Raw genomic sequence first — 12,961 nt, forward strand, 5'->3', positions numbered from 1 at the left:
AGTCCATTCAAGAGCTTTTAAATGAGCCCTTATTAATCCCCTTAACTGCAGGTTTGCACCTCATATTTACCACAGCTGACCTTTTGACCCTAGCCACTGGCTAACATCTAATGTTGGAAATTGGCTAATTTGCGAAATGGCAGAATTTAGGGGTAAAGACCACTTAGAGCTAATGGCTGGCTCATCTGAATATAAGCGCCATGCTTAGAGGAGGGCAAGCACAGGGCAGCAGTGCTACCAGTGTTGGTGAGGTGTATTTGCAAGAATTCCCATCTCAAAGAAGCCTGATATTTCTCCCCCTCACATCAATCTGAATAGCTAAGACTTTCACTGCTTCCATTATCTTGCCATTTGTTATCCTTGTATGCTGTAGGCTTTTTCTCAATTACAGCCATTTATGGTTTCTGGAGTAATTACATCAAACTCGAGTCAGTTACCTGTAAGGTGTGTTCCACTGTAAATTAATTTGGAAGTTTCTGTCTCACTTCCTTTTCATTTGGTAGTAATGGGTTGTACTTGTTCTTATGCAAGACAACCAGGGGGCTGAATGAATTCTGAAGCAGGAAACTGACCTCATGAGGGAGGGAGACAGAATTTCAAGAGTTCAGAGCAATTTCCATTAAAGCCGGGAGACAGAACATGATATGTGACAAACGATGCCAGGCAAGCATATTGTGTCAAGTCGGTACATGCAGAAAAGCCTACTAGTAGATTAGAGCTTATTGCCTCTCTGTCATGTACAAAATAATTCAACACATTATTAACATAATAATTTTCTCATACAGTGCTGGATGGATATCTTATTTTATAAAGTAGATGTAAGATTTTATTTGTGGGTTATTAAATTGCATACAATCTATAAGAATTAGATTAAACACATGGGAGTAAGTTGAACATTCAAAACTGGTCAGGAGACAGATTTTCTGTTTTATGAAATGGCCAGAAAATTAACATTTACAACAGACAAGTAAGTAACTCAACCTGCACTTGACTTAACTTTTTTACTTCATCAGGCAATGGTCATTTTTTTCATGATGCAAATAGTTATAAAACAGTTAAATGATCCATGTGTAGGATATAGTGGCATGTAGTGTTGAGGTTCCAGATTGCAACCAACTGAATACCTGTCACTGTCCCTTTCCAAGTATGGAGAAGAACCTTCCTAAACTTGTTGAAAAATGCAAAAGGCCTTCTTTAGCACCAGTGTTTGGTTTGTCCAGTCTGGGCTACTGTAGAAACTGAAATTGATATAAATAGCTCATTCTAAGTTAATGACAGCACAACAATTGTTATTGTCAGGTGTTTTTTTGCTAATTAAAACGTATTTGGCAATATTATATTCCATTTCTTACAATAATGCCCACTAAATCTTACACATTGATCCTTTAAAAAAAGTAATAAATTGATACAGCGCATTTCTTGTGAAATTATACAAGAAATTTGCACAGTTCCAGCAATACCTTAGAAAACTAATTTATTTCTACCTTCTCCCCTCTCTACTCACTGTAATTTGAGTATTGGATGTTTCACTATCTCTGTTACCTTCAGCATATTTAGTCAGCCCTTCATTTGCACTCGTCGTTTAGGCTAACAGCTTATTCATCCTGTTTATGGATGGCCCCTCAGAGCTAAATTAATAGAAGAGGCTTTGGGGACCAGGGAGGAAAGTCATAAGCAAGACTGTAATGCTCATTTGCAACGTAGAGGCTAATTACCAATTTGCCACTCTCCAATCTTGTTTCATAATATACGTTCACGACTCAACTTCTTTTGTGTTTTGTTGCCTGGAAGCGATGTATGACTTTTATACAACAGACGATACTTTGCTTCTGTCTTCTTTATAACTTCATGTACTGGAAGATATTGAGCTCTTAGACTTGCCCCACACAGGCCCACATGTGAGAGTGGTGCTGCGACTGCCTTCAACTTTGACAGCGTTCTCTTTGGCTGCAATTTTTGACTCATAGAAAGAGAGCAGAAATGACAAAATACATCCAAGGGAAAGTGCTCAGCTGAACATCAGTCATCACTCTAAGTTACTCTACAACAAAAAAGAGTGTGCTTTCAATTTTAAGCAGGTTGTTTTGAGATTCAGGGAGAACAAAAGAACTTTAATCAACTGACAAAGCAGCACAAATGCTTTTCCTGTCCTGCTTTAGAGACAAATTTACAGTTACATAACCTGACTTTAAAGAATGCTCTTCTATTGTTACAGCTGTCAAAGGCCTGAAATAACAGACAGAATCTGATGCAATAGACTTTGCAGTATTCACACTATAGGCACCCCAGTCTCACATCAAAATATGTAATAACTATGTAGATCCACAGCCCAAAACGTATTAGCTTCTCAATAACACCTTTAAAGTAGTGAGAGCCTAATTTTTTAGACATTGGGGTTGTGCTCTGCATACTGTATTCATTCCCTTGCGTTACTTTGCTACAAGTACTTTTATGTATGCTGTGGGTGATGCAGAGAACCTGAGCAAAAACACAGTTAGCTTCCTTTAAGGGGTGACCCTCATTATTGCAGAGGGCCAGCTCCTCAGCAGGAGTGTACTCCTGTGTAGGACGCCCCCCTCCTGCCTTCCTCATTTCCTTTTTTTCCCTTTTTTGTTGGCTGCAAGCAATGTCAAAGCTATTTCATTGTGCTTTTGTATACCATCATATATACCAATATCATCCTAAAACAGAGACTGATTGAAGCACTAAAACCTTATATAAGATAACCACTAAACCACTAAAACCACTTATAAGATATGAAAGTAAGCCCTACTTACTGCTTTGAATTATGTTTTTATATTTATTTTTTATTTGCTCCCGACTCCCGAGTCCATTTGACACCACCAGGGTTGCAGCTGAAAGAATAAGGCAAAAATGGTCATACACGCCATAAGAATCCATTTAAGCAACACATTAATTTAATGTAATATACAAATATAGTTATAGTCATACTCATGCCCAAATGATGGGGCGGTGATAGTATAAGCCTATTAACTTAAAAAGTCACACAATCAGGGATTTTTTTGCAAGCTGTCCTTCAAGCATTTGGCAACTGTAACTGTGTTGGTTTGAGCTTGGATTAATTAACCCCTTCATATTTGTCTAATATTATATGCTAATATAAATTTACTGCAAACCCCCCCTTTAATGTGAATGTACTCAAGGTTAGATTGGGAAAACCTAGGTTGACTCACCAAGTTGATTATCACCATCATATTACTGATTACTATGATTGCATCAGGCTTAATGAAGCCAGATAACAAAAAGATATCCTGGATTTGGATTTGCTTCATAGTACAGGCCCCAGGGTATCCTCTAAACCTGTAGTAATGCCCTAGATTGTAAGCAGTAATGTAATCTCTGAAAGTGAGTCATGTTGCTCTCTTTGTCCATTAATAAAGAAAAAACAAACAAACAAAAATCTTTGTTTTATATATTGGGCCCTCAAAGTGCTCTCATTTTGATGTGACATTACATTGTTAATACCCAAGCAAATCATACTATCTCAATTTCTAACACAAAAGGATAGTCTAATCTTTGAGGGATGATCTCTGAGGGAATGTAGAATCAGACAGAAAATTAGAAAGCCTACACTGACAACATGCATCAACAGCACACTTAGTACTGACTAACGCTTTTAAAGTAATTTTTTAATATCTGTTAAATTACTATCTGATGGTAACTGTTAAAGATGTTCATCTCAGAGAAAACATATTGTGTACCAGCAAAGTATGTGGAATATCAGGCTTTAAGAACAACATTCTTCGAAATCTAAAAAGTGAGTGTTCATAACCTGTACATGGTATTGTGCACCATTGAAAAGTGGTAAGAAACAAAAAGGGGAAATAAATAATAATTGGCTTGACATTACTTAATTTTCATTGGTTAGTAATAGTTTGAGGGCTAACTTGTTCTTATGCTAGACAGCCATCTGGTTGTCCTGCATAAGTTCATGTGTGGTGTACCACTCTCTTATGATAGCGCATGATCACTTTCACAACCTCTTTTTTTCCTTGAAATGATAAACAACTCATCTATCACAGAAAAAGTGAATAGTGTGGACAAATCTAATATGAACTTTCCCTAGTGGACACAGACCAGTTTGCTGTCTTTTTTACATTCCTGTGAGGTTGCGAAAATTACAAGATGTTATTAGCAAAAACAACCAAACTAGTCAATAGTAGCGGTGTGACGATACACTCAGCTCACAAGACGAGACGAGACACGGTATTGGGTTCACGAGATCGAGACGAGATGAGATTTTAACTATATTTTTAAGAACATAATGAGGATATAAATGACTTCTGTTATTTGAAATTCACAAAATGGAAATTGAATTGAAATGTTTTAACTAATCATCTTGTAAATATATAATGATCATATGCAGTATGTAGCACTGTAAAAGGTTTCCCCATATATATATTTTATAGATGGATAATTTATGGAAATAACAACCATAAATACAAAAGTTAAATACAATCACAAATACTAAAAAGTAAATTATAGAGTAGAAACAATTCTAATATATAAATATAAATTAAATAAAGAATCCAATTATCACAAATTATAACATATTGCTAATAAAAACATTTTTTTTAAAGTAAATGCACTAATCCTGTATCACATAAACACACAAGTAGAACAACATATACATTGTGTTATAATTTGTAGTCTGACTCATTTTACTTTTTGCATCATTAGGCTTCCATAGATCTTCCTACTTCAGGCTCTCAGTGTAGAGACCTGAGGTTAACCTGCTCCTCTCCTCATCTCATACTTCTGACTGAGATCTTCTCAACAGGTAAAAGCTGTAACAAGGTTAATGATCCACACGTGACATTATTAAATGAAGACATGACGAGCGAATGAGCGATAGAAAACCGATCGTCTTTTTTTTTTTTTTGGTGCGCCCATTAATTATAGCTTCGCGAGACAAAATTCACTTCGACGAGAAATATCGTCGCGTTTTCGTCTCGCGAGATTTCGTCACACCCCTAGTCAATAGCATTCGAATAAGTTGACAGATAGCCTTGGTTTTGCTATTAAAAATAACAAAACAAAAAAACATACAAGTATAAATACTATTACTGGTTAAATGGAAAAGTGAGTGTAGCAGACCGTTGTAGAGTCAGTGTAGCTCTTCATTCAGGCTAGCTAACAAGCCAACAGTTGCTGACAGTGAGTGAAGAAATGTTCCACCAGCTGTCTCTATCTACAGTATAAAGTGTTGCATACACAACTATGACAAGGTAAGACATATTAATATCAAAATTTACAATGATTTTTAAAGGTAATTTCAATATTTAGCCTACTTGTCATTAGCTAGCTTGATCCAATTGCACTTTGGAGAGTATATTAGTTTGTTTCCATTGTTTTGGATAAAACAAAAGAACCCCAGCTAATACAAGCATTTGTTTTTTGCGTAAAATGTTTTTTTTTCATGTTGTAAAGAATACACAAACTTACTCTGCTGTAAAATAAGTTATAGCATCAGTCTCTCCAAGAACATTTTGGAAACAATGAAAGTTGAGGCAACATTGGACAAATCTACAGTACAACAGACAGTTGCTACTGTTCTTACTGATGCAGACAGTCCTTGACTGAATGATGATTTGAAAACTAAATGAAATTACACTGATGTAAATGTTGAAAGAAATGTGTAACATCCAGTACTGTAGGTTAAGGGATAAGCCACTGAGAGAAATACAGTGTTACCTCAGTTAACTTCTACATCTACGTGTCCTTGCTTTGCCTGTGTGTTAATATGTCAGTGCACACACAGTAGTAAACTTAGTGTTGAATCATTAACTGTAGGAAATAGATCATTAAAAGTTCAAAAGAGATCTAGGTTAAACTCACAGAGTGAACATTATACCCTTTAAAAAACTTAAAAGGCAAGAGGCAGAGGACACAGTCTATGAATAGTCCAATGAGCTTGCTACTGCCCTCAGGGTCAGCGTTGCATGTCCATTGAAGACAAGCTGAGTGGAGTTGGTCACTGAAGACATTTACATTTCAAACATTCTCCTGGATATTTAGACAGATGTGTGGCTTAGCTAGTGACCTGGGAGATCAGGGTTGAACTCATTTTAGGCAATCAGCTGCTGTTACAGCAGGAGTCCAAACTAGACAATTTATACAGGTCTATTTCCTGGTATGTTAATTCAAACAGGCTCACATCCTTTAAGAGTGGGTCATCAGTAAATGTTTGAGTGTTTCCTAGATCAGAAAAAGAAAAGCTTACACATAAGAACAAAAGATAAAAAGTTAACTACAGCTCTGAAGATACATTTCTGTAAACATCCAATCACGGAGCTTAAAATGTTCTTCTGTGTGCTGCTAGGTCTAAATAATGCATTTTCATGATAGATAAGTAGATGGAGAACACATATACCATCACAAGATACTATAAATGTCATAGAATATAAGTAGAATTGAATCAAAACCATTCAAAACTCTATTAAATAGGCCCTCCAATCTGTCTAGGAAAAACCATAATTCTCACAGGGTGCCCATTTCCTTATACCAACAACTGGTATAATACAAAGCCACTTGTATTAGTCTTAACATTGTTTACATAGTTGTTTACAACAAAAACACACACAAACATACAAATCACACAAATACTAAAGAAAGCAGTTAATTAAATATGAAAAACACCTATACTTAGTCCTACCTATGACATCAGTAGTGATGTCAGCAAAATGTCAGGAAGTTGTTGGATGACTCCCCCCTCTCCCTTCTGGAAAGCATGGTGAATATGGTACAGTAGATACAGCAACTATCTTATTTCATTACATCACCTGTAGGGAAGTCAAAACTATTAAATAGTAAGGGTTGCCTATAGCCAGGCTCATTTTCAGCAAATGGCAGGCATGAAACATAGGGTTTATTGTCAAGTCAAATGAGATGAACATCCCTGCCAACAACTGAATCTCCATCAGCTGGCAAAAATACCTGCTTCAACTCTTCAGCGTTGCCAGGTCATTTTGTTGGTGCTTAAGCCCCAAACATTTTGAGTGTGACCTCAAATATAACTTTAAATAGAGCCTGTTCATCAGAAAAAAATCCGGGGGAAGATCCCCCCTACAGAGGACTGGGCTAAGCCCCGAATTTCCTCATGTCCCAGAAATGCTGCTCCTTCAACTGTAAACTTCTTTGCTTAAAGTAGTAAAAAAAAAATATGTGGAGAGTTAGAAGAATATAAATCCTTAATCTTGTAAATATTTCAAAAGCGTGTATGTGCTTATCTTGAAATGTAAATACAAGTTGCTGAAAATGTCTCACAGTTTAAGGTTTTGGTGTTGCACTTTTGTCATGTTTTAACAGGTCAATGAAATCTTTACACAAATTATTGCTCTATGTTGTGGATGAATGAATGTGGATGTGCATGAACTCTACAATTCCTCAATAATTGTTATAAGGATTACTATTAAGATTGCCAGAACAGAAGTTGGTTGATGAGATCAACATACTGTAGCATCAGTAACATAACATAAACACTTCTCACCCAGTTTAACATATTGTATGTCCCTAATTATGTAGCATGTGAATCATCCAACTGCAGTTCCTGCAATAGATAGTCAGACTCATCCGTCTCATCAGTCTCAGACTGTTTCATATCACATCCTATACATACCAACCCTTTGAGCCACTGACACACCACTGCCTGTGGTCTCTTGATCTTTAAAAGGAATCATAAGACCTTCACTGTGCGATGACATCACTGTACATCTCAGAATGAATGACAAAGAAAGAAAACGTATTTATAGTACAAAGTTTCATTCTGACAATTGTCTAATTTCCTCAAGCATTCTGTGCGTTAACTTGCAGTGTGCTCATCAAAGGGGCAGATTCACTGCCTGTCAAAAGGCGCATAATAAATCCTAGTCATGGAGGAGTCAGTTGCATGCAAGATGCCCCTTGTTGGTCAGCAAGATGTTTCTCAAACACTCCCCCCTTGCTTTCAGTTTCTGAGATCATGCCCTAATGATGACCCTAGGCCCACTTTTAATCACTATTTGCATTGCCCTTTTAACAATCATTCCACTCCTCTGCACAATTTTAACTGTGGAAGCATGAGATGGATTCCTGTGATTGGTAACACAATCTGTTGGGGCCACATCTTTTTTCTACACAAAATGTAAGACACTCAAAGGAAATGATGGAAAAACTTAAGAAAAGTATTGTCTTTTAATGACTTTCCCTGTAGTATTAGTTATGCTGTATCATGCAAGGCGAGCTTACTTCCACAGCATTTTGACTGAAGCAAAGTTGAGGTCCCTTATGGAAGCTTCTTTTTTTAGAAAGTCACTCATTCCTGCTCTTACAAGGCTGCTTACAAGACTTACGAGCCTGAAAACTGTGCCATGCAAGTATGAGAGAAATGACTTTAGAAATTGAGAACCAAAAAGTTAAAAGTAACTAAATGACACACTGACGGACCAACAATGACAATCGACAAGTAGATTCAGTTGTTTGACATTTTAGTAAGATACTGAAATAACAACAACTGAAATAATGTGTACACATAACATGTTATGTGCAATACACATTATCAATGATAGCTTTAATGATGTGCAATCAGCAAAAAAAAACAAAACCAACCAATATCAAAAGGACAGAATTGTTTCTGCACGTGTGTTGAGAAAGATTCATGGATGACTTATAACTGTAAAAACAATTTGATCTTTGTCCTTTTAAGTTATAATATCATTTCAGTGATGTGAGATTTCTATGTTCAGGTGCTAGAAATAGGTTTCTCATGCTGCAGCTCCACATTCATGTTTGAGTAATCTACTTGTGAATAATAAAGTAGCCTTCAAGGTTTATGTATTTTCCTTTCACAGGCAGTGTTATTAATAGCCTCATCTTTCTTGCCACCTTAAATACAGGATGAAATATTTTGACATGTTCATACTGTAGCAGAGGGAGGGAGGTCCACACCATATAAACATTTGTTTTAATTAATCATCTGATTGTGAATTAAAAGTAGTTTTACAGCCCACCAGCCTTTTTTCTTTAGCTCTGACATCACCTTGAGTCAAAAAGTCTGTCAAGTCTGTATGTCAGATCTGTATCTATTTAGGGAAAATCTTTACTGAGATAAATTATTTTTGAGCAATGAAGGATGAATCTCCTGTGTTTTCTTTGACCTTGAGAGCAAACTACAAAAAGTAGAACAATCGATCGCTATCCTCTGAAGATACTGCAATATTGTATTTTAGAATGAACAGTGAAAAAAAATAGAAGTCAAGCCAGATGAACAGCTGTATTGAGATAAACCGTCACCCCATATGCTGAGGGAAAACAATCTCTGCACATTATGGAGACTGAAGATGAAAAAAATACACTTAATCAACTAACATTGATATTACTTCTGGCAATTAGGAGCATGCTGGTAATGATATGAGTTTTCAGCTGTAAATAATTATGCTGCCTGCGGGCCATACTTTAATTCTCGGCTGTATCTATAAACAATAATCAAACCAACAGCAGCAGGCTAAAAGTTGGAGATTTGTGGTTTACAGAGCAGCGGTTGAGGAGCAGCTTATTGGAGCCCTGTGGTGATGCCAGTAGTCAGGGTCACCTTCAGGTGCTCTCATCTGCACACCAGCGTGCTAATGCACAGCTCTATTGATCAGTCTGTATGAGTCAATGCACACACATGCAGGTGCACAAAAAACACACAGATATTAGCTCATATCTAAACGCATATATAGACACGGGGTCACCAGCATACATACTGCATTAAGCATTAACACATATACTTTACACATACTCATATGAATGCACAGGGATGTTCAAAAGCAAAAACACAGAAGAGCAAAAACATATACACTTTACCATCACATGAGGGTGTCAGAAAACTGCTGTCAAGTAAGAGTGGACATTAGAGAGGAGATGAAAATATATATTATACTGTTACAGGTTATTTAAAATGTTTTGTTGGTGTTTAGGAATAAAAGTATTCTTATAAACAATTTTTGAAGTGCAACATTTTCTATCTGGACAATTTATTTTTTTTGGTTGCTGCATTTTATTTTTGCCAGCAAGTGACCAAAATACAAAAGTTATTAATAAAAAAAATGAACACTTTAACATTGCTTTTTGTACCTGTTCAGCAATGTAATGCTGTAACAGAATTTGAACTGAACATGCATGTTTGCTGCGCTGCTGCTGCAAAATATAACTTTTTTTTAAAGAAAAGAAAGAAAAAAATACTTATAATACAAGAGTGAGACTTGACAGCTAACTTTTACTCACTGTCAAACAGGAAGCGGCAGCCTGCTGATGTGTACGGACTAAGATGAAGTGCATAATTAAGGAAACATATGAAAGCCGGCACTGGGCCTGAGATTAATTAGGTGCGTGTCAATACCCTCATCAATATCCGATTAACTAATGACACATGGCCCAATGAGGGCTATTGATTTGCTCCAAGTCTGCTGTGTTAATAGGTTGAAGCTGACATTCAATGGGAAAGCTGACAGAAAACTGTGAGAAGAGTTTCACAACATGCAGGAAGCAGGAAGCAGGGCCCAGAAAACAGCCAAATCAAAAATGTCTCCTCAGTCATAAGTAGTCAAACCACATTTGTGTAATGTTCTCATGGGATTCCAGTGATTGCTGTGACCACAACTGAACTTATTCGGCTTTGCTAGAATTCCCATCCTTTTAGTGATAATTAAAAATGACCCCAAAGGATCCCCCTCCCCAAAAAGAAAAAAAAAGAGGACTCAATCTAGATTAATGGTGATGAAATGGCCAACATCATAAGTTAGCCGCTTTATGATAATGATTGTAATGATAATAATGAACACTTGGATGAAGGATGAACAATCCCCTGTCCTGGAGTTGAATCCCTATACAGGTTAATTAGGTAAGATAACATCATTAGCCACTCTCATGCCTGTACTGAGAATTAATTGGATAAAATGGAGATTTAGGTCTATATTTAATCGCATAAACGATCAACGACAGCTTAGCCAGGAATTGGGAGGTCCAAATCGGTGGGCATCTTATTTAGATCGTATTTAACCAGCTTAATGAGGAAAAAAGCTTGCAGTCGTCTGTAATATAGGTGCTGTAAAGATCCCCTTTGCGTGCACTGCATTGATTTAAATGTGCATTAAGGATGTATTATTTTGCATGGTTAACTTCTGATTGGTTTGAGTATTGTGGTATAATCTAGGAGAGAATGTAATACAAGTCACATGAATGTAGTCCAACAGTAATCATAAAGTTAAATAAAACAAAACATTGATTCTACATTATTATTAACTAGTGAAGACTATTCATTGCTGAGCAATATCTCTTCCACAGTTGAAAAGGCCACCGATGGCCTCATGGCTTTGCAGTCATAAATAAAGTAAAGACTTACTGTTTGTTCTTGGGGAAGCATTAGCTGTAGTTCATGATCTCTTCTCAGGGGGACATTAGTGTTAATATGCCTGATGCCAAACGTGAGCAAGCTAATCCACCGGGTGTTGTTCACCTATTCTTTACAGCAGCTGTAAAGCTTGCTGGGTTATCTTTGGCGGAGAAATACGTTTGTCTGCAGTTCCCTCTAAATTATGCATGAGAGGAACTTTTGTGGCAATTGTCATATACTACATAATGGATGTTTACAAAGCAGTCTGAGTACTTTACTTTCAGTTTGGGGCAGTTCATTGTAACCCACACTGAAAAGTGACAAAGCAGCCTGCTTTACCAGTAATATCTCTGGGTCTGGTGAAACAATAAGGGATCATCACTTTGAGGGAGCGCCATTCCACACTCCACATTAATAATGAAAAATCCTTTAAAACACAAACAGTGAGGCCATCTGGTAGATGAGGCTGTCATATAGATGAAACCTTATCTTGGCACAACTCTCAACGGTTACAGTGTTGGTAATGGCATGCAGGAGACGATCTCATATGTCTCCTTTTCCAAAATGTAAAAATAAATAACACAAGTTCCTACTTTATCATTCATGTGCTATTCCTCCCCTTTGGTTATGAAGCAGATAGTCTGGTAGACACATGAGATCTAAATGATGTAAGGTATCTGAATTGTATATTTCAATATAAACTTTCTCTTGCACTTTTTGTTTTAGTGAGTGAAAGTGAACATGAGGAGGTTATTTGAGACGTGTGTGTGTGTGTGTGTGTGTGTGTGTGTGAAAGAGAGAGAGCGAGAGAGAGAGAGAGATAGAAAGAGGGACTGCGTCATAGTCACCTTGACGACTGTGGTGTAGCTGACCATGAAGAGGGAGTTTTCGGGCCTCAGAAGGTAACACGCTTCTTAATTCATTAACAAGAACAATATGTATGCATAGAGTTACTAATATAACGTGCTTGTTACTTAGTATATGGTTAATAATCTATTGACGTGGTGTAAAGTGTATTCAGTAAGGACTTACTTATTTACCTGAGCAGTTTGACATACACATTTACCCATCATTTCCTTAAGTAAAATATAATAGGCTTGCATGGATTCACATATACTCCATTGTTGTTCACTGTACACTGCACTACTGAAACATGCCTGTGCAAGTGCACTTTAAAGTGCAAAGAGTAAATTTAGAGTAAATATGCGTACAAAATATCTTCGTTGCCCAGCGAAGAAGAAAGAGCCTGCCCTTTTTCTACTCTTATTGTCAGCTGTGTGAACTCTGTGTCTTGAGGGAGACTGGCTGTTGTCAAACACTAAGAAAAGACCTCTGTCCACAAGCAAATAAAATATTCTTTGGTGCACGGTGCCCTGTCCCTCGGTGACTATTGAATTACATCCCTTATCCGTGTTCATGGAAAAGAAAAAGAATGTCAAGCGAAGATTTCAGGTCGCACTATGCCATAGAAAAGGGGAAGTACCTTGCCTGGTGCAACACAGACCCCACTGTCATTCTGGATTAAGGGTTGATTGAGCTTAGCTGACTAGATGACAGAGGAGATGGTCATTCTCAGGGCAGGAGAGT

General features: G+C 37.0%; 1 protein-coding gene across 1 annotated transcript in view; it reads left to right on the forward strand.

Moving 5' to 3' along the window:
* Positions 1–200: 200 nt before the first annotated feature.
* Positions 201–12,961, forward strand: part of ofcc1 (orofacial cleft 1 candidate 1) — a 134,513-nt gene continuing 121,752 nt past the window's right edge. The window contains exon 1 of the mRNA XM_053342337.1: positions 201–246. Within this exon, the coding sequence (XP_053198312.1) occupies positions 201–246 (46 nt within the window). The remainder of the gene's footprint in view (positions 247–12,961) is intronic.

The sequence above is a fragment of the Scomber japonicus genome, chromosome 21, assembly GCF_027409825.1.
Source record: "Scomber japonicus isolate fScoJap1 chromosome 21, fScoJap1.pri, whole genome shotgun sequence".
In the NCBI taxonomy this organism is placed as follows: domain Eukaryota; kingdom Metazoa; phylum Chordata; class Actinopteri; order Scombriformes; family Scombridae; genus Scomber; species Scomber japonicus.